This window comes from Cervus elaphus, chromosome 24 (assembly GCF_910594005.1).
Source record: "Cervus elaphus chromosome 24, mCerEla1.1, whole genome shotgun sequence".
Lineage (NCBI taxonomy): Eukaryota > Metazoa > Chordata > Mammalia > Artiodactyla > Cervidae > Cervus > Cervus elaphus.
The window spans coordinates 23,156,826-23,179,716 of record NC_057838.1 but is presented as its reverse complement, the minus strand read 5'-3'; the positions used below and the strand labels follow the sequence as shown (position 1 = coordinate 23,179,716).

General features: G+C 47.4%; 1 protein-coding gene across 7 annotated transcripts in view; it reads right to left on the bottom strand.

Annotated features, from left to right (window-relative positions):
* Positions 1 to 22,891, bottom strand: part of TRANK1 (tetratricopeptide repeat and ankyrin repeat containing 1) — a 93,734-nt gene that overhangs the window by 17,622 nt on the left and 53,221 nt on the right. For all 7 annotated transcript variants that reach the window (XM_043885768.1, XM_043885767.1, XM_043885771.1 and 4 more), the window contains 7 exons: positions 22,214 to 22,390; positions 18,679 to 21,594; positions 12,613 to 12,812; positions 12,173 to 12,310; positions 6,838 to 6,981; positions 5,212 to 5,368; positions 1,274 to 1,362 (listed from right to left, as the gene is read on the bottom strand). In XM_043885768.1, the coding sequence (XP_043741703.1) occupies positions 1,274 to 1,362; positions 5,212 to 5,368; positions 6,838 to 6,981; positions 12,173 to 12,310; positions 12,613 to 12,812; positions 18,679 to 21,594; positions 22,214 to 22,390 (3,821 nt within the window). The remainder of the gene's footprint in view (positions 1 to 1,273; positions 1,363 to 5,211; positions 5,369 to 6,837; positions 6,982 to 12,172; positions 12,311 to 12,612; positions 12,813 to 18,678; positions 21,595 to 22,213; positions 22,391 to 22,891) is intronic.

The following is a 22,891-nucleotide window of genomic DNA, read 5'->3' as shown; positions in this document are numbered from 1 at the left end:
GTTCCAGACTCCCCAGTTCTGCGGGCCTCCTTTCATTCTTGACCCGTGCCATGCTCCTTTCTGCCACAGGGCCTTTGCACACATTCTTCCCTCTGATCGAAATGCTCTTCCATCCCTTCTCTGCCTGGTTGACTTCATTTATCCTACAGGTCCCAGCTCAAGGCTCCCCTCAGAGCAGCCTTCCCTGGCTTCTCCATCCACGACAGTTGGTTCTGAAGGCAGCTGGTCATTCATCTACGACACGGGGGAACAGCCAGCACCGTGCCCTCTTCTGTACATCTGTCATGCCTACCGTCACATCCCCCCGACCTAAACACAATGCAGGGCTCACTGCTCAACAGGAATATGCTCAGTGGATGAATCTCAAGGGGTTTCCATTTGTACGGTGGTTCTGGGACACTCACTGACATGCAGCCAAAATCAGGACGACTCCTGAGTCCCAAAGCCCTTGTGCGGAGCCAAAATAAACTCAGGTGAGCAGGAGGCTTTTGATAACAGTCTCATCCATGCCGCTCCCCTCGAAAGATTTTAGAGGCAAACATCCAAAAGGTTATTTTCAAAGGGACAAAGAATTGGAAATCCATGGGCAACATGGACAACACCGGCTGTGTTCTGCAGGGAGTAAGGGAAAGAGTGAATAGAGTTTTCCTATTTCATACCCACTACCCACTGCTCTCAGTCCCTCCAAACCCCTCTATGAAAAAAAAAAGTCTTGGTTTTATAACAACAGCCAGGTGCTTAGTGTTCCAATCACAACAAGGATGGGCAGTGAATACAGTTCGGGGCTCAGCCAGCTTCTGCCGCTGCAGGTTTATGGAAATCCTATCCTGACACAGCCAAACACACACAGTGCAACCTGCCTTCTCCTCCCTCACACCTGACGGCAGGGGTGACCACAGGCTTTCACCCTTCTCTGTACCCATCCCCCTCACGAAGCATCTCTACAGCTTCTCCCATGGGGAGTTCAGCCTGTTCCCCGTCCCTCCCGATAGAAGGAATCCTCAGCAGGCAGAGGCTGTGGGACCCTCCCTCTTCCCGTGATCACCTGCTGGCACTTGGTCAAAATGAAAGGCTGTCCTGACTGTACATGGGGAGGAGGAGGACAGGGAGCTCTCTGCACGGCAGGTGACCTGATGTTACAGAAGCGAGAGCAACACGAACAACATGACCCATGACCCCCCCTCCCCCCCGCCATCCCGGGGACAAATGCAGTGATGAGAGACCGGCTGGTGAGGCCCGATGAGGCCCCGGGACACGCAGACTCACCACTTACCTTCCAGCACTGGTGTTTAGCGTAGTAATCTCCTTGTGCGATCCACTCCCCAGGGGTCGAGGTCTTAACAAACATGCTATCATCAAGGTCTGAAAGGAAAGAGAAACCTGGGTTTGCCTCTCTGCAGATTCCTTCACTGAAACCTGCTGTTGAGGGCCCGATTTTGTTGCGGCAAATTTCAAGTGGTGAAGCCCTAAACTTTGTCACTCGGAGTTTGACTATATTTGGAGACAGAGTCTTTAAAGAGGTGGTTGAGGTAAAATGAGGCCATGTGGGCGGGCCCTGATCCAATCTGATGGACATCCTTATAAGAAGAAGGGCAGGCTTTCCCAGGTGGCACAGTGGTAAAGAATCTGCCTGCAATGCAGGAACTGCGGGTTCCATCCCTGGGTCAGAAAGATCCCCTGGAGGAGCACATGGCAACCCACTCCAGTATTCTTGCCTGGAGAATCTCATGGACAGAGGAGCCTGGCAGGCTATGGTCCAATCAGCTCAGTTGAGTCACTTAGTCATGTCTGACTGTTTGCAACCCCATGGACTGCAGCACGCCAGGCTTCCCTGTCCATCACCAACTCCCAAAGTTGCTCAAACTCATGTCCATCCAGTCGGTGATACCATCCAACAATCTCATCCTGTCGTTCCCTTCTCCTCCTGCCCTCAATCTTTCCCAGCATCAGGGTCTTTTCCAATGAGTCAGTTCTTCGCATCAAGTGGCTAAAGTATTGGAGTTTCACCATCAGTCCTTCCAACGGATATTCAGGACTGATTTCCTTTAGTATTGCCTGGTTTGATCTCCTTGCAGTCCAAAGGACTCTCAAGAGTCTTCTCCAACACCACAGTTCAAAAGCATCAATTCTTTGGTGCTCAGCTTTCTTTATGGTTCAACGCTCACATCCATACATGACTACTGGAAAAACTATAGCTTTGACTAGATGGACCTTTGTCAGCAAAGTAATGTCTCTGCTTTTGAATATGCTGTCTAGGTTGGTCATAGTTTTTCTTCCAAGGAGCAAGCATCTTTTAATTTCATGGTTGCAGTCATGCTATAGTCCAAAATAAGGGCTACGGTCCACAGGGTCGCAAGCTGAAGTGGGACATGGAAACCTCACAAGTGACTAAGAATAAGAAGGCCATCCTTATAGGAACTTCCCTGGCAATCTAGTGGTGAAGACTCAGAGCTTCCACTGCAGTGGGCACGGGTCTGATCCCTGGTCGGGGAACTAAGACCCTGCATGCCGCATGGTGTGGCCAAAAAAATAGGGAAGAAAAGAGAGACTGACACATACAAAGAGACACCAAGAGCTGACACAGAGGAAAGACCGCACACAGCCAAGAAGAGAGGCCTCAGAAGAAACCAAACCACTAACAGCTTGATTGATTTTAGACTTCTAGCCTCCAGAACTGAGACAATAATTTCTGTTGTATAAGCCACCCAGTCTGTGGTACTTTGTTGGGACAGCTGGAACAGATGAACACCTGTGTTGTCTGTCTAGCAGTCACATAACATAGAGTTTAGCTTACCAAACCAGGTCATGGTGGGTTTTGGGAGAAGGAGGTAGGGGTGAGAAAGGATACTCTTTGTTTTTTGAACTGTGTTACCTTCCTTTCCTATGGCCATGAATTAGAAGACAGACAGTAATTTCTAATTCCTCCTTAAAAACCCAAAGCCACATTGCTCTTGGCAAACTCCCATGCTGGGCTTTAGCAAGGGACAAGGTGATGGGATGTGACAGTCTTTTCAAATGTGCACTTTGCCCCTCATCACAGGAAGCAATCTGACACATTGTTTTTTTCTTTTTCCTGGCCTTGTGGGATCTTAATTCCCTGACCAGGGATCGAACCTGGACCCTCAGCAGTGAAAGCACAGAGTCCTAACCACCGGACCATCCAGCGATTCCCACAATCTGACACATTCTTGTTGGTGGATACAGACTACTGCAACCACCTCATGTTGGTCCCGTCTATGAGCCTCAGCAGCTGCTGGTGACTGCACTGCCCCTCTCCTTTTGATGACCCCGAAGCATCGTCAGCCGGGGATCGACACTCCCTGGGGGTTCTGAGTCCACAGCTTCATGAGAAACATGAAAGACTGGCAAATGCCGAAGCCAAATCTGAGCCGGCAAGATCTGAGACTCCCAGGGCAATGGATGTCAACCGAAGGAGCCAGGCAGACAGGTCAGCTTTGTCTAGGAGGTGCACAAGGACACGCTGATCCTTGCAGCCTGACCCTTCCTGGGGCCATGAACTGTGTGCAAAGCTGACTCTGCAGCACCCAGCTGTGACACCACGTGCGCTGGGCGCCCAGGTGACATCATATTCCCGCAGCAAAGCCCGGCAGTATCCCCACATCTGGCCGGCGAGCTCTGCCGGGGCGCAGTGAAGAAGCCCCCAACTGCAAGGTCACCACGCTCATCCCCAGTTCCCCGCATGGTAGAAACAGATATCCTCAAAGACTTTACCACGTGCAGCTCACAACTCACAATGAAGGCTGGATTTCTTGTATTCTTCATGTAGCCAAGAGATAAATGGCAATCCTTTTTTTTTTAAATTTTGTAAATTAAAAAAAAAATTGCTATCTTTGAAATAGATAACCAACAAGGACCTATTGTAAATCACAGGGAACTGTATTATTATACAATGACCTAAATGGAAAAAAGAAGTTGAAAAAGAATAGATACATGTATATGTATAAGAGAATCATTTTGCCGTACACCTGAAACTAACATAACATTATCACCTATACTCCAATATAAAATAAAAAAATGTTTTAAATGGCCTATCTTGATGATTTCTTATAACCGGTGCCAGATTGTGAGGAAAAAAGGACTATGAGCTGCCAGAAAGAATAAAAACCACCATGGTAGGCCAACCCACTCATTTTGCTTTTATTAATAGTTGAGGAAGTGGAGGCCCAGGAGAGAAAGTGGGAGCTGAGTTAAACCCTGTGGCTGCACAGGTGGAGAGGTCTAATGAGAAGGCAGCTTAACCTCAAATCTTCAACTTTTCCTTTACAGCACCACAGTCAGGTCCCAGAAACAGAGCGTCTAACGCCAGTCCCCAACTGAACCTTTGGCTGGAACGGGAAACAGTCTCCATAAAACTGGCTTACTGGTTTGTTGTGGACCCTGGGACTTTCCTCCCATCTTTGGAGGAATTCACCCTGGCTTGGAGGAGCCAGCCTCCCCACAAGAAAGAGAACAGTTTTCTTCTTCATGAGAGTTGATTATTTCTCTCCTAGTTATCCCATCAGGAGAACTTCATTCCATTTTTTAATTAGCTAGCTTTTGTAAATTATGAAAACAATACATGATAATGTTGGTCTTAAAAAAAACCCAAAACACAGCAAACAGCACAGAAGGGTATAATGGTGAAAAGTTAAAAGAGGTCCACATCTAGTTAACAACCTCACACCCACCAGTCCAACACCAGAGGAACCACTGGAAACAGTTTCACCTTCAAGGACACTTAAGTCATATCTCGTTTCTTACAATTACCAGTGGGGCTGTAATGAGCACTCTGGTGCATGTATTGTTATCTTGGAGGTTTTATACAGGAGTATCACTGGATGGATCCCTAGAAGTGGAATCACTGGGTTAAAAGGCACATGCTTTCTTTATCTTAATAGATATTGCCAATCAGCTGCCCAAAAGCCCACAGAAATTTGTCTTCTTCCAAGAAAGCGTATTTTCTCTAACCTTTGCCCATGACTCTCACCTTTAAAGGACAAATAACAGTCCTCCCTGAAGGAGTCAACCCTCCCAATCTCATTACAACCCCACTCTCCCACGCACTTTAGCAATAAAGAGGAACACTCATTTCTCAGAAGAATATGGGGAAAAATAGTGCTTTCCAAAAACTATACCCTTTCCACCTGGCCACAGAGCAGGTGAAGAGTAACAGGCATTCTCACCAACAGCCAGAATATTTTGAGTGCTCACCTTTGTTTTCGTCCGTTTTCACAACCTTGACAAATTTCCTCTTCATGAAATATCTGAACGCAGGAGCCCGCTTCTCTGGGTTTTCATCAAAGATCCAGAGGTTGACCCGAGCCCGGGTGATGGCCGTGTACAGCTGCTTCAGCTCCCCGTTGAGGAGCTAAAGACAAGATCGATGCAAAGACGTGGGTCTTGAGGGTACAATACAAGGTGTCTTACTTCAGTGGGCTCACTCCCACTTTGGAGAAATATTCAAATAGTAAGTTTCACAAAGTACAGCTCAGACTTGAGCACATGTGGGGAACTCCCCGAGGCCACAGGACGGGGAAGCTCTAGCAAGGGGTACCCATAGTACCGGCCCACCCTTGAGCCTGCTGTGCTTCTCCATTTTGAAATAATTACAGATTCATAAGAAGTTACAAAGATACTACAGAGAGGTCCCATGCATTTTTCACTCCGTTTACCCCAATGCTCACATCCTATCCAATGACTGTAACTTCCTTTTTAAAATGTTTTCTCTTCATTTGACTGTGCTGGGTGTTTGTTATAGGACATGGTACCTTTAGTTGCAGCATGTGAGATCCAGTTCTTGACTAGGGATTCAAACCTGGGTCCCCTGCATTGGGAGCACAATCTTAGCCACTGGACCACCAGGGAAGTTCCTATTGTAACTTACTTTAAAAATCGAAGCAGTGAGAATTCCCTGGTAGTCTAGTGGCTAGGAGGCTTCCCTGGTGGCTCAGGGGTAAAGAAGCTACCTGCCAATGCCGGAGACTTGAGTCAGGAAGATCCCCTGGAGAAGGAAATGGCGACCTACTCCAGTATTCTTGCCTGGGAAATCCAACGGACAGAGGAGCCTGGCAGGCTATAGCCCATGGGGTCAGAAAGAATTGGACACAACTTAGTGATGAAACAAGTAGTGGTTAAAGACTCTGAATTCTCAGTGCCAAGGGCATGTGTTCAATCCCTTGTTGGAGAACTAAGACCCTGCTAAAACAACAGTGGATTTGTGCCCACCCAGAGGCTTGTAAAGTTTGGTAGTGACTTAACAACTATGTGCAGAGCCTTCCAGATATTTACAGAAACAGCCAGATAACTGCTCTTCTGTTTGTTTTCTGCTTTGTAGGAGACATAAAATTAAGCTAGTATCAATAGTTTCTCCCAAAGCTTTCAGTCTGGCTGGTTCGGTTTTCTGTAGTGTTGCCCTCACTCTTGACGCCTCTCGAGAACTCCACAGAGCTTCTCATCTCTGGCCTCCTTCCGAGCGATGGAACTGGGATGCTCAGGGAAGCAGGGTCCCTTCACAACAAGGCTGGAAGACAGTGGTCTCCACTGACTACAGTTGTGGACTTCACTTCTGAGTTCCCCATTTCTGAACAGAGATGAGTTCCAGAGGTGAACAGAAGGTACTACCCTTCTGTGGTACCCCCCATCAAGCCTGGCTGTCTTTGAGAAGCAGGGCTCACCGGCGCTGAGATGGGCTCCATCCCTTTCCTGTCCTCCATGCCCCGGTGCTAACAGTCAGGAAGATTCGAAGCACAGGCTCCACCTCTAACCCCGTCTTATCAGCCGAGCCCTGCTTACTGGCTCCCCGTCAAACCCGCCTGTGGACCCGTGGCTGATACTCACCTTGTACATTTCCGGATTCACTGGGAGAGCCCGGCCCTGGGAGGAGCTGCAATTTTCCAAGGGCACCTCAATCATTGGCTGGCTTTCCTCTTTGCACTCGGAGGATGGAGTAAATGAAGAAATGATCTTCCATTCCTTGTAAGCCTGAACAATGAAGACAAATGCAAGACCAGCAGAAAATGCTTCCATAGTATACACCCATCCTCCCTGGGCCTCCTGGAGAACTGGGTCCCCTTTGCCCGGCATAGGGGCCAGGCCTTCAGCCACCATCCAGGAGGACAGGGCTGTTGTATGGCCTCAGTGGGGGTCTGAGCCCAGGTGGCCCAGGTAGGGACCAGGGCAGTTACCGGAAAGACCCCCCAGACACTCGGCCCGGACAGCCAAGAAGCAAATACAAGTACTCACTTCCAGGAGATATGTTAGGGCCTGGAGCTTCCTGTTGTTAAAAGCATGCTCACACACAGAATGGACAGAGGAAACCAGTGTCCTCACAATGTGTTTAAGAAATTCCACTTAAGTTCAGTCGTTAAGACACATGTGATGCTTAGCGTGGTACCCTCAGGGTCCATCCACATTGTCACAGATGGCAAGCTATCAACTGTATAGTGACAAGTAGAAACTAAGTTTTTTAAGGTTCATTTTATATTTTTTATTTTTTGGCCATGCCCTCAAGGCATGTGGGCTCTTAGTTCCCCTACCAGGAATTGAACCCACACCCCCTGTGCTGGAGGCACAGAGTCTTAATCACTAGTCTGCCAAGGAAGCCCCAGAAACTAAATTTTTGGTGGTCAGTATGCTGTACGGTATGTATTAATAGAAGCAGAAATACAACCTTGTACACAAGCAACTTATAAGCCAATGTTGCCTCAATAAGAAATGTCTAAAAATATAAACACAAACGAATTTGTGTTAAGCTCTGGGTTTCATATGACTCAGAATCACAAATAACAAAGATAATAAAAATTTAACTACTGTTGTTACATGTGAATAGTTACCAATGTTTAGATGAGTAATAAGATAAAATTTGTTAATTCATAAATTATTTTTATATCTATTCTATGAAATATATAGTCTTGTCTTTATGTCAGCAAAATTACTAGTTGTGTTGTAAGTGGGGTGGGGGTGGGGGGCTCCCCAGGTGGCAATAGTGGTAAAGAACTCACCTGCCAATGCAGGAGACATAAGGGATACAGGTTTGATCTCTGGGTTGGGAAGATCCCCTGGAAGAGGGCATGGCAACTCACTCCAATATTCTTGCCTGGAGAAGCCCATGGACCGAGGCGCCTGGCAGGCTACAGTCCATAGGGTCGCAAAGAGTCGGACACAACTAAAGTGACTTAGCATGCTGTTATGATGGACTTTTCACATAATTGTTTTTCAGTAAACGACCAAGATTAAGAGACGTAATTGCATCCAAAGTGTAAATAATTTGAAATATTTTCATGAATATATGAATGATAAGAAATGTAAGAATAAAAAATTAAAATTATCTTCTTATGATTTAGGAAAAAAAAAGATACAAGTGACAAGATTTCCTAACCAAGTGATTCAGTCAAGGATAGAACAAAGGAATTCCCTGGCAGTCCAGTGGTTAGGACTCTGTGCTTCCACTGCAGGGGGCCCAGCTTCGATCACTGACTGGTGAAACAAGATCCCACCTGCCAAGAGGTAGGACAAGAAAAAAAGAAAGGATGAAGTAAGATTCAGGAGCCCTGGGGTACACTGGGCAAGGTGGACTCTGAAATCAGACTGAACAACTTATATCCCAATTCGTCCATTTATTATGCGACCTTGAAAAAAATGGCTCTTCTAGGTTTCATCTTCCTGTTCTGTAAAAGGGGGGTGAGAGAACTACCCACATTTGTTGGAAAAATAAAAGGAGATAATCAATGTCAAGCGTCTACACAGTGCGTGATAAAGAGTCACATTTAAGCCAAATCAAAGCACAAAACCATGGTGACTTGTAGGCTGGAGTCTGCAGATATCTTTGGCTTTGTGGACTCTATGGTTTCTCTTGCAACTGTTCAACTCTGCTGCGCTGTGTTTAGTCCGTCAGTCGTGTTGACTCTTTCTGACCCCATGGACTGTAGCCCTCCGGGCTCCTCTGTCCAAGGGGATTCTCCAGGCAAGAATACTGGAGTGGGTTGCCATGCCCTCCTCCAGGGGATCTTCCCAACCCAGGAATTGAACTCAGGTCTCCCGAACTGCAGGCAGATTCTTTACCATCTGGGCCACCAGGGAAACCCAAGAATACTGCAGTGGGTAGCCCATCTCTTTTCCAAGTGGAAGCAGCTTAGTCATGTGCTGTGTTTAAAGCATTTAACTTAGTGTTTATAGAGTTTAGAACATTATCAAGCTATATTGAATGTTCAGATCCCAAGCAGTATAACTGGGACTTTCAAAACATACAAATAAATAATAAGGACAAATACATAAGAGTGGCTATGCTACTAACCATCTAGGCAATTAATCGCCATGTTCTGAGAAGAGATGGGAATCATGTTATCATTTAAGTAACTGGAAGCTGAAAAAAATTCTTCAAGACACATCTGTGAAATCTCTTCATCTTTGTAAAGCTGTTTACCCAACTTGTTTGCCAGAGAAAGCAGGCCAAGACCCATGTGCTGATATCTGAGGGGGTCTGGCGGACGGCAGAGGTGCAGGCTGGCTGAAGGAAGGGCCAGAGGAGCACCTATATTTCAAAACTCCTGCAGGGAGATGCAGAAGCTTTTCACACAGCACATGACTAAGCTGCTTCCATGAATAAAACACCTCTCACTCTCAAGACAGGGCCTCCAAGAAGGAGTACGTGTATGGATGGCAAGAATACAGGCTGGTAGCAATTTTGCCAATAAAAAGAAGAAGCGTTTGGAAGTCTTCCAGCTGCTTCTCTGGGGATTAGTAATTGTGAAGGAAAAAGGCTTAGAATCTACCAGCAAGGCTTCCTTTGTGGGGCTTGTTGTCTAGGTTGGTTCAGCAACCCTTCAAAGTTGTGGTTTTGAAAGTCCCTCCTGTCTTAGTCACACATGAGTGTGGAGGAAGGGGCTCCCCGCTGGGGCAGAGTGTCAATGGCAAGCACCCCTCAAAGTCCCCAGAGGAGGAGAATTTGGGGGTGACTGGGAGGATGACTGCCCCTCCCCCAAGTGAGGCAACAATCTTACAAGAGGACTTGACCTAACTATTCCTCGGTTCCTTCCTCATCGCAAAAGAAGATAGCTCTAATGTCCACGTGGTTGAACAGGTAACAGTGAATTCTCTGAAGAGAAGAATCACAAGCCAGGGCAACAAGAAGCCCCCTACACACACACACACACACACACACACACACACACACACACAGGGTGTCTGCCAGACACACACTTCAGGGACAGAGAGGGCAGTCCTCCCCTGTGTCAAACAACAAATACTCTAGCAGCCTTCTTTCTTCGAAAGAAACCCCACGTGAGCAGCCAGACCATGGACGTGTGGGGACTTATGTGACTTCTGTCTGTCCTCCCTTTTGACTGAAGCATCTCCTCTCATTTGCTGACTGGCACCTTTTGGTCTTGTGGTTGTAAATGCTAAACTACAGGTGACCTCTGTGCTGGGACTGCATGATTCCATTCCCTGGTATTTGGGAAGCAGCATACCAGGAATCTTTCTAGAATTCTCACTCTATTGTGAGATGAAGTGGGTGTTACCACAAGACTTAATCTGTGATTCTTTTAATTTCATGCAACTCACTGAGCCACTCCAGGATTTTGCCATTCCAGGATCAAGGGGAGAGAGCAGAGTGGACCACAAGTTATGAGCCGTAAGTCCAGATCTCATGGAGCTTCTTACTAGCACAAGCATACAATGGGCAGTTAATAAAGGACAGGAACAACAAAGTCTTACCCCTTCCTCTTTTAGAAGAGCCTCGGTCCAACCATGACCAATGGATGTATTATGAGAGAAAAAAGTTAGTCCTCAGAGATTAAAAGTGGTTCTAGGGTTAATGAGAGTGCATCTGATTTTATTAGCAAAAGTCAATAGAAAAGGAATGCACTTAAGCTACTGTAATGGTATGTTCATTGTGGAAGATTCTGGAAGCTGATTGGGTTTGCATGCGGGGCATTAAAAGGAAGGGAGTACAGTGGAAATATCATGAGATTTGGAACTCAAAGCATCTGAGATCATCTCCGAGCTCTGCCACCTATATTATGAATTCAGGCAACTTACTTCCATGACCCTCGGTCTTACATGTAGAATGAAGGTCATAAAAATACACACACCCTCAGAGGGCTGATGGAGGATAAAGTGAGATGATGCATTCAAAAAGCACTTTATAAGCCGTAAAGCATCCATAGCAATATTAGTCGTAGTTATCGTCAAGGCAAATGTGACATTTAAAAAAAAGACCAGGAACAAAACCCAAAGGACCCCCTTTAAAGGGTTGTTTCTGGGGCAGATTTTAAGGAGTCGAAGCTAACAGTGCTCTTGATTTGAGTATGAAAACAGCCCCTTAAAGCATGCGCCATGTGCGATGGGAAATCTGCCACGGGGACCAGGGTGCAGCCAGCTAAGTCCCCACGGGAGATCCAACAGCATGGTCAGCAGCCAGCCTGAGCTCCCACCAGAGACGGTGGTGAAGAGCAAGCAGTGGCTACAAAACTGAGAACCACTGAGTTGGTGGCTCCAGCCATAATGTACTGAGCTCGGGAAGAAAAACCATCACAAGGACTCAGGAGCCAAGTCAAAACAACCGGGCTGGCACAGAGGTTACTGGGGGTCAGTCCACGGACTCTTTCACTGCCATCGTGGGCAAGGGCAGCAAGCAGTGGGCGGCTAAGCCGTGCCAGACGGGCACTCAGGCAGGGCGGCTGTTCTCGTCCCCTGCATCACCTGATCCCGTGGCAGGAACCAAAGCTCCTGTGTCTTCCCAGAGTTGTCTATGAATGACCTTGCCCAGTTCTGTCCTCAGAGGGCGGACACTGCTAACCTTGCCTTCATTTGTCAGGCTCTCCTTAGACCTTGCTCCAACTTGAGCATCCTTGGCAGTCAAGGATAACAGTAGCTAGTGAAACACAGAAGCAGGTACTTGAGTACCAGGCATCCAGAAAAGATGAATCCAAGAGAGCAGGGAAGGGCAGGGCACGGGGAGAGCCAGCCCAGGACACACTATGAACCAAGCCACAGCCATTGTCAAAACGCACATCCAGACACAGAAAAACCTCACATCACATGGATGATGCTCCAAAACGGAAATGGTCACCTGTGACAAACTCTTCTACTCAGCTCCAAATGCTTTTTCCAGGAGTGGAAGTGGAGCTCAGACATACACATGCTGTGTGAAAAAGAATTCGGCATGACATACCTCAGAGTCAGTAAAGAAGTTGTAAAGGAGGACGTCATCGAATTCTAAGCCTTTGGCTTCGTAAACTGTTAACACAAGTGCCAATCCCAGCTCTTCTGGAATTTTCTCCTTTGCCATTTCATTGGCTACAAGGATCACCTTGGGGGATAAAAAAGGATTGGAGAGAAAAAAATTCACACAGCACAAACAGAAATCTAATGAAGCTGAGTCTATTTTTATGGGAGGCAGGTAATGTCTCCGAAGAGGAGTGCTGGCGTGGACTAGGTCAGCCAGGCTGGTGGGAATGTTAATAACACTTAGTCACTCACTCATCCTTGAAACCTCCTCATCCTAGGACAGGAACTACTGAATTCTACCTTGTGGAAGAACTCAGCTTCTCAAACCTTTTTTCAACTGCAAACTGCCTTTTGTTTTAAAACATACAATCTCAAGAAACTCACCTGGTGGGCTCCAAATTCAATGGGCTGGGTTTTCCTTTTGTTGCCTCGAAGCAATATTGCCAAGTCACTCACACTACAGGATTCCAGGACAATTGGCCGGGGGCCATCGAAAAGGCCAGAATCCCTTGGAAGGCGATCGAAAGACTCCGGGAAATAGAACTGAAGTAAATCTACCACTCCAGATGCCAGATTGAGGATTCCTGGGATAAGACAAGAAAAAATAAAAGTCAGATGTTGTACAACACGCCAACATGGCTGGACTTTTGGTTGTTTTGTTTTTTTTTTTAATTTAATTTTTTTTGGCCACACTGAGCAGCCTGTGGGATCTCAGTTCCCCGACCAGGGGTTGAACCTGGGCCCTTGGCAGTTAAGGCCCAGAATCCTAACCCGTAGGCTCCCGTGTATTTTGTTTCCTTATTTTAGTTCGCTATTTCCCCCCCCCCCCCGAGAAGCGGTATTGGTCCTGAGAGTACATCTAATTGTGGACAATTTTCAGGTCCAGATATTATAATAATAATATATTATTATTTCAGCCCAGATTATCACTTTGGGCTCTGTATTACTCTGGGTACAGCGGACAAAGGCAGGGATGTGTTTACTGTCCTAAGAAGGTTTTGTAGAATCTCATTCCTGGACTACATTCATGTTAGAGAAAATGACCTCATGAAGAAGAGTCAAGGCAGAAATGTAATCTAAACACTTAGAGCTGTTAGGATGCTAACACAAAGGGCTAATATACAGTGTAAAAGAAACAAGAATTCTCATGAGTCATTGGCACTTAGAGCACTGGAGACAAGGTTACATGGTAAGAGCTGGATTTTTTTTTTTTTGGCTGGGTCTTCATTGCTGTGCATGGGCTTTCTCCTGTTGCAGGGGTGGGGGCTACTCTCTAGTTGCCATGGGTGGGCTTCTCTTGTTGTGGAGCACATGCTCTAAGCGAGCGAGCTTCAGTGGCTGTGGCGCATGGGCTTAGTTGCCCCATGGCATGTGGAATCTTCCCAGACTAGGGATCGAACCCGCGTCTCCTGCGTTGGCAGACAGATTCTTAACTACTGTACCCCCAGGGAAGTCCTAAGAGCTGGATGTTAGCTGAGACAGCAACCTCGGCTTGTTTCCCTTTCCCACTATGTTTATACCCTGGGGAGAGAGCACTATACTAAGAAAAATTGTCAGAGCTAGATAAAGGATTTTCCAAAGAGCTTTCTCCCTGGGTCCCATTTCTAAGAGTGCTGAAGTAACAATGACAGTGAGGCTGCCTATACAACAGGTTCCTTCATAACAATTATCCTGTTTAATCCTCACAGCAGCCTGGTTAGACAGACCAGACAACCCTATTTTTACAACCAGGGACTCTGAGGTCTGAGAGCTTCAAGAGTAATGAGCTGGACTGAATACAGATCATCCCAGGTCTCCTGCTGTTCTTACGGGCTGTGTGCTCTTTGCCCGACACCAGATAGAATTCTATGAAATGGGCATACATGTCCCCATTACTATTACCAAACAGTGAAGGGAAATTTTACTATCCAATGCTACTGTTATTAAAAGTATGCAATATAAAGAAATCAAGAATACAAGTGGAAATTGTTGAATCTAAGCACGTCAGCTGCCATGGTGGTTCAGAGATGTACATTAATGACAGGATCAGAAAAAGGCATGGAAGTGTTCATTGCAGCGAAAAACTGGAATCCACTTAAATGCCTTTCTAGGGAACTAGATGAAAATTTTTTTAGATGAAACTATTTTATATGAACATAATCAAAGAATGGGCTTCCCACATGGCTCAGTGGTAAAGAATCCACCTGCCAATGCAGGAGATGCAGGAGACACAGGTTTAATCCCTGGGTTGGGAAGATCCCCTGGAAAAAGAAATGGCAACCCACTCCAGTATTCTTGCCGGGATAATCTCACGGACAGAGCAACGTGGTGGCCTACAGTCCATGGGGTCGCAAAAGAGTCAGACACAACTTAGCAACTAAACAAAAAATCAAAGAACAGACGATGGTTCAACCATAAAAAGCAATGAAGTACTGAAACATGCTACAATATGGAAGAACCTTGAAAACACTATGCTAAATGAAAGATGTCAGACACAAAAGGTCACATGTTGTGTGATTCCATTTAAATGAAATGTCCAGAATAGGCAAACCTACAGACACAGAAAGTAGACTGGTAGTTCACAGGGGTGGCAGGGGCCGGGGGGCGGGGGCGGGGTGGCGATGAGGAGTAACTGCTAGTGTTCATGGGGTTTTTTAATCACCCTTTTGGGGGTGATTAAAATGTTCTGGAATTAATGGTAATAATTGCACAACCTTATGAATATATTAAAAAATGACTAAATTGCACATTTTAAACAGGTGAATGTTATGCTATGTAGACAAGGACCTCAATTTTAAACAAGAATAAAAGATGGGAAGAAATATTCACTAAACACATATTCACTACCTAATCAATAAATGTATGTGATAAATGCATATATGTATAGGGAAAAAAGATCAGAAGGAAACGAAACAAAACGTGAGCTGTGAGCAGCTTTACAGGTGGCTTGAAATTTTTTTTAATGCTTGATGTGTTTTCTAAGGTCTCTCAATTCTAACACATATTATTGGGGCTTTTTCTGGTTCTATACACAGAAACATTTACACACAGTCTTCCCTCCATCCTGAGAGGAGGTGGAAGATGGGGCTTAAGTAGCGATCACCTGGGTGGGTTGCTAAACACATTAAAAAAAAAAAAAAAAACTGTTCACAGGAACAGTTCCCTCTGTCTATGGAAAAACTTTAGCCAAAGAAAAAGGTTAATCAGAGAGGTGAGAAAATGCAGAAGCAAAGAAAAGCAATCCAACAAGATTAAATAATAAGAGTTTAGTCATTAAGCAAAGTCAAGGATCTTTAGTTCCTTCTCAAGGATCAGAGATATTCTGAACCATATCCTCTGAGCAGTCTAAGAGAGAATGAAACCCCCTCCAGCTGGAAGTCGTTAACTACATGATGGAAAGACTATAGCCATGACATGCTGCCACAATTCTGAGAACTGGCCTCAAGCACATGGGAACAAACTGACCCTGGAACTGAAGAACAACTGTACTTAAAACAGCCAGAATGACACTGATCAGACCACCACACGACCAATTTCAAGATGATGGTGAGAGCTGACTATATTGTTTTTGCACGTGCCCCCTTCCCCCCGTCTATAAAAGCTCTTGTCCAACTGATGGGGCAGGGGCGGTGGGGGGAAGGGGAGTCGATCTTTGGACCATTTGCCTGTCTCAGAAATAAAGCATACTTTCCTTTCCACCAACCCTGCTGCTTTATTAACTTTTGAGCAGTGAGGGTCTGGACCCACTTGCCATAAGGTCTGGGCACACAATGGGAGGCTGCGCTCTCGCGATATCTGGCTCCCCTGGTTTTCTGGAGTGGAGTCCGCTGCCATGACACCACGCAGGGAAGGCTTTGAGGAACCTGCTGCTCGTGGCTTGCTGGCCCTAAGGAGGGGGCTTGGGGAGACATCCTAGCAGCTGCTGAAACCATTTGTTTTGAGGATCCTCCCTGTTTCTCCCCTGCTCAGCACTGGTTGCCAACGTACTTTCCCTTGGTGGAGTGGAAACATGAATCTGGAGGAACCGAGGTGCTCCAAGACCCAGTAAGTCCATTGGTATGCACCCGGCTAACTTCTCTTTTGAGCATGAAGCGCTATTTGGGCATTTTGTCAGTTAGTTCTGATTGATTGTCTGCCATTGAGGACTATTTGGAAGCAACGAGTGTCATTTGGGCATTTTTGCCACTTGGTTCTGACCTGGGTCTAACACTGAGGACCCTTTGTGAGCACTGAGTGTCATTTGAGCATTTTGTCATTTGGTTCTGACACATGTCAACCACTGAGGACCTTCATGCTGGGGAGGTGTTTGTTTGGGACTCCATATGGGTCATCTTCTCAGTGGATCTGTGACCGTTCTATCTTCTGATGTGTGAGTTTATATACATATATATATTTTTTTATATATATTCCATTTGTGTGATTGGTATTCTTGCTGCCTTTTGTAAAATGGGAAATTCAGGTTCAATTCATTAAGAAAAATTTAGCTATGAACCTCTAAGAAAAAAGATGATTTTTTTTTTAAAACACTGTGGGGCATTCTTCAGACTCCAGAGAAAATTGGTTAAGATGAAACTCTTTTGAAACTCTAAAACTGGTTCTTTTCGCAATATGCAGTTAGAGAAAGGTGGCTTGATAACATGCTGTTTTCAGAATTCTGACCCCAAGAGAATAAAAATATACCTAGAAGAAAGTTTGTAACTCTTATCAAGTCCTTGAAATAAAAGCACAGCTCATTGCCTGCGATTTCAGCCCTGGGTTAATTAGTAGAACTTCAAAAGATATTTGGGTTCATTAAACATGCATCCTGCCACAGTAAAGAGAAACTGTGCTATGAGAAAAATGTATGTTTATGGAGATTATAGAATATGTTAAGTTTGCAAATCAGAAAATGCTGATATAACAAATAGGTCATTTTCTTGTTTCTTGGTTTTGCTATCATCTTTTAAAAGTTAAAAACTCTAATATGTAAAAATGATAAAGGAAGCATTTCAGGACGTAAAGCAAGTAAGAGATGTGTTGTCAATAAGGTATAAAAAATGAAAATATTTTTGCTGAAGGATAAAAGAAGAATAATTTTGTCTGGAATGTGGAAAACAAAATGTGGAACAGTAGAAATGCATGAACTGCAGCTCCATGGTATTAACATGCAGAAATCCCAAAACATTGTTATACGCAAAAATACAAAGTTGTAGAAAGGTATGTCTGACATGAGTCCATTAAACAAAAGGTTCAAACATGTAAAATAATGCTCTATGTTGTCCATGGTCACATGGAGGACATAGACGGTGAATTGGTGAGCAGTCTAAAAACCACATAGGAAGTATTCTCTGTGTCAGTTACCTCGTTTGTAAAATGGGAGAGATGCCTTCTTTGTAAGGTTGTTGTGAAGGTTAAAAACAGATGCCCATGGGAGTTCCCTGGTTTAGTGGTTAGGTTTCTGGACTTACATCACCATGGCCCAGGCTCAATCCCTTGTCAGGGAACTGTGATTCCACAAGCCACATAGCACAGTGAAAGAAAAAAAAAAAAAAACAGATACTCTATGCCAACTGCTTGGCATCATGCCTGGCACAGGAAGAGGTACATGTGAAGCACAAATTAAAAACACCTGAGTTTGCATTATCTCCCACCACCTCTTACCACCCTACTTTTCTTGCTTCTTCTTAAAGAAAAGCTGCTTTCGTTCAGGATTAATGACTTGTAATTGGTATATCATTTTACATTACAGAAGCATGTGGTTCCAAAGTGCTCTAACAAAAGTTCTCAAGCAGTTGTTTACATGTTCCCCTGAAATGTTTCCATGTCATGGCCAACACCTTAAGCAGTTATTACTTAGAGGTTTACTTCCACTCAACCACTGCTTAAATCATCAACCTAAGAATGAGTAGTGGCATCTACTTAATTTATGGTTACTAAAGGGGGAAAGCAGGGAAAATAAATTAGGAGTTTGGGATTAGCATGTACACACTACTACATATACAATAGATAACCAACAAGGACATACTGTATAGGCACAGGGAACTCTGCTCAATATCTTGTAATAATCTATAAGGGAAAAGGATCTGAAAAATTGTATATAACTGAATCACTTTGCTAGACACCTGAAACTAACACCACTGTGTATATCAACTATACTTCAATTAAAAAAAAGAAAAAAAGGGGGATTCCCTGGCGGTCCAGTGGTTAGGACTCCCTGCTCTCAGGGTGGAGGAGTCAGATTCAATTCCTGGTCTGGGAACTAAGATCCCACAAGCCACATGCCACCCCACCCTCAAAAAGGGAGAGACAGAGGAAAAAAATGAGCAGTGGCAAAAATCCTAAGATCTCTTGTTCCTGAAGGTAGTTACTAACAAACGCCAAAATACTGTACTTGGCTTAGCTACAAGAGCCCAACAAAACTAAGTCACAGCTTTAAAACCAGCCCAAGGTCAGTGCCAAGCACCTCCCCCATAAGGCAAGGCCGGGACGTACCGGAGTGGGACCTGTAGTTCTGGTACAGCTGGTGGATCTTCTTGGGCTTGCGCACTGCGCACTGCTTGTCCACAGCGTTCTTGCTGGCGTAGTGGAACAGGGAGCGCAGATCGCTGAAGCGGAAGGCCACGCCTTTCATGATGCTCTGGGCCGTGTCCCCCGTGAGGAACATGGCGTTGGGGTCGTTGATGCATTTCATCAGCAGCGCCAGCTCGGCCTGGGTGAAGTCCTGGATCTCATCACCATAGAGCTCGTGGATGGACCACGGGAGCACCTTGAGCTTCGACAGCCTCCGGGACAGGTTGTACAGAACATCCTCATCGTCAAAGTACCCTTTCTGAGACCTAATCTGCTGATACAGGCAGAAGAGGCCGTAGATCTCGCTCCGGTCTTCCTTGAAGTTGGGGCACCGCTTCCGCCCTAATTGCTTATATGCTTCTTCCGTGAGTCTCCCCCGGGGGCAGCTGAGGGCCTCAAAAGACCCCTTGAGAAAAGATTTTATTTCTTTCCAAATCAGGGCAGGGTTGTAGGAGGTTTTCCCTTTTATCATTTTGGGCCATATCTCATTGACGAACACCTCAAACGTCACATACACCCGGGGGTCGCTGTCGCTCGGGCGCGTTTCCATGGTTTTTTCCTCCTCGCCATAGTCCCCATCGGCCTCAGCCTCCTCCTCATCCTCCTGCCAGTTGGTGATGGTCAGCTCTTCCTGCGTGGACCATCCTGCGATGGATCTTTTCAAGCTGCCATCTTCGTTTCTAAGAAAAAACGGTTTGGGCAGAGAAGCATCCAGCAGGAGGAGCAGCTGCTTAGAGGTGACGAACAGAGGAAAGTTCTCATCCCTGAGGTCCTGGAGCTTGTGGACATTGGGTTCCAGCGGCTTGTAGTGACTCGTGGCCTTGGTAGACTTGGAAAGCTCCACGAAATTCCTCTGCACCTCCTGGCACAGGACGTGGTTCTTGGTCACGAAGATCTGATGTAAGTGCTCCAGCTGGGGGGGCTCTTGTGGGGCGAGTTCTTCCTCCCCTTGGCCGGGCCCTCCTGGCTCCCCACTGGCTCCCTCTGCACCAGCTTCACTCTCCTGCTCCTCCTCCAGGCTGCCCACTGTTCCCACCTCCATGGATCCTTCTTCCTCCTCCTCCTCCTCCTCCTCCTCCTCTTCTTCCTCCTCCTCCTCTTCTTCCTCCCCACCCTGACCCTCCTTTCTGGGCTCCAGTTCCAGCCTTCGCTTCAGCCAGATCTGCTTCGCCAGCAGCGGGCTCCCCGCCTGCTCGGCTTTCTCCCAGTAGCCGTGGAATTTCTTCCACAGCCTGTATAGGCAGCAGGTGGTCTTGCCCGTGCCGCTGCGTCCAATGAGGATGATGGGTTCCAGCGGCCTGGGGTTGAGGCCGATCACCGCGTACTCGAGCTCACCCACCCGGAACGGGTACTCCACCGTGGCCGTGATGTCGTTGAGGATGTTGGAGGCCATGTTGGTGCTGAAGCTGTGGAACTTCATGATGTTAAACTCCGTCTCCACCGCGCTGGCCGGGGGGAAGTACTCGGGCTCGGCGCGGGCCCCGCCCTTCTCGGCCTCCGTGTCCTCCACGTAGCAGCGGGGGATCCGCTTTTGGATTTTCATATTGGCGGACACCTCGCCCTTGTTGATGCCCTTCAGCTTCTTGCGCAGGATGCAGGACAAGCCCCGGTTGTAGGCGCTGCAGATGGCCTGGATGGAGCAGGACAGTTTGTTGTGGTCTAAGACGATGTCCCAGATCCGTATGATTTCCGTGTAGACCCGCCCGGACTTCTCGGTGGGGTGCATGCTGCGCTCCGCGGCCATGATCTTCTCGGGGTTCTCACTGCACCGTGGGGAGAAGTCAATCGCCAGCTCCCACAGCATCCGGGCCGCCTTGTCCAGCTTGGCCTCAAAGAGCTGGATGCTTCCTTTCAGGTTCCTCAGCCGCTTCCGCAGGCCCGGGGTCCACTCACCATTGCCCAGCTTCTGGATGGCAAGGATGATTTTCTTCTTCATGACCTTGGTCATGACCTTGCTGGACAGCTTCTTCAGCATTTCCGAAGTGCACTCGATCTCCCACGTCATGTTCTCGAAGTCCAGGAGGGAGACGTCCATCTCTGACACACTCCAGTCGTCCTGGTCGTCACTGCCCTCTGTCCCCCTGCTACCCTCCGGAAGGAGCCGCGGGGCCAAAAGGCCTGCCTGCACGTGTCCCTCCGCAGCCTCCAGGGCCCCCGGGTTGCTCCCGCTGCAATCAGAGCCCCCCGCCCCCGGGGCACCCTGCAGCTCGTCTTTCTCTTCTTTGGTACCAGCTCCTGTCTCCAGAGTCTTGGGGCTCTGGGGACAGTCCTCCGGGAGGGATGAATCCAATTCCAGCTGCTGAATCAAAGCTGTGATGTCCTGCAGGAGGCAGTCTTTCCTAGAGCAGGGCCTGGCAGCCCCAGGCTCTGGCCTTGTAGCCTGGGCATCAGGGAGGGTCTCCCAGCTGTCAGGAACCCTGGCTTCTTTGGGTGGGGCTCGCATAGGGCCCGGCAGAAGCTTGGAGGAGCCCTTGACCTGAGCGGTGTGAGCCAGGGCCGCCGGGCGTGGGGGCTTTCCGGGGTGGGCAGCGGCATCCTGCCGGCCCCGGCGCCTGCTCTCCATCACGGCTTTGTTCCAGGCCAAGAGCAGTGGGTCGTTCTTCTTCACGCGGTGCCGCGCGTCTCTGCCTTCCTTGTTCTTCAGATTGAGGTTGATGTCAAACTTCGCCAGCAGACCTACCAGCTTTCCCGTGCGTTTGAGCATGCCTTTCTGGAAGAGGATATGCATCAGTGTGTTCCCGCTGCCATCCTGCATGTTGGGGTTGAGGTAGGAAAACTCCTCTGGCTTGGACCAGAACAGATCCAGCAGGTGGTTGAGGAAGTTAAAACCGATGTCAGCTGAAAGACACAAAAACCCTGTGAGTGCTGGACAGCTATTCTGGGGAGCAGAGACGCCAGCTGGGGAGGGCTCTTAGAACACAGAACTTCCCCAAGCATTTCATAACGCAGTGGTTCTCAACTGGGGCAATCCGTTCCCCAATGGGCATGTGGCTTTGTCTGGAGACACTTCTGCTTGTCACAGTTTAGGAGGTGCTTGTGGCATCTAGTGGGTGGACATCCCACAAATGCACAGCACAGCCACCAAACAAAGAATTATCCTGCCCAACTGTCGGTAGTGCCAAGGCAGAAAAACCCAGAAATCATCTTAATATTCCAACAAGATCCTTTATGTCAGGACCCTTGAAATGATGTAAATAAATGAAAAAGCATGTGCAGCTATGGATGGCCGACTTTGGAATGTAAGAATCTTCTCCGTCAGCCCACGCTGACCATTCCCCATGATGGTCACTCCTTCCGATTGAGCTATGGGTGAGGGGCCAAAAGGGAGGGGCTTGGCCAAGAAATAGACCTCTTCCAGATCATTGGCTTTCCTATAGGAAAGACCAAAGACCAAAGCATCCTTTCTAATATCCAGTTTCGTCCTCAAGAAAACGACTGCTGACAGAATGAAGCCTACCTTTGATATCTAGAAAGATGTGGAGCGCAGCATGCAAGGGAGTGTCACCTTCTGTGAGAGAAATACTTCGGGGGTCTGCGCCCTTGGTCAAGAGGAGGAAGGCCAGGTCGAAGTCCTCATGCTTCATGCACACAGCAAGCGGCGTCTCCTGGCTGCTCTGGAGACCCTCTAGCAAGGCTGGGGGAGGCAGAGAGAAGGACACAGTGAGCCACATCCCAGGGGTGGGACCGTTTCTGCCCTTCAGCCTAAAGCAAGAAAGGGTGCGGACCCCACTTCCAAGGCCCTCCTGCCACCTCCCTTTCTGGGAGGCAAGGGCTTCCCAGTGCCCTTGGGGGGAAAGCTTGCCCCCTCCAGGTGTCCTGTTCCTGGGCCTCGTCTCCTTTCCCATCTCGCCAGCTCCCTCTGCCTCGCTGCAGCAGGACCATTGTCAGCACTGCCCTGGAATGGGGACGGTGTGAGCAGATGAACTCCCGGTGTCTGTCCAACCCTCTCCATGACACACACTCAGTGACCAGGACATGAGCAAGCTTCCCACTTCCTCTGCTTCTATGAAGCTTCTCCACGAGAATGCCCGTCGGCCCTCATTTATCCTGTTCCCTGACCTGTCTCCACGCGCACATCACCTTCTTTTTAGCTCAGTCCACATTTCTGCTCTGCACTGCTGGCTCCCCGACCTCC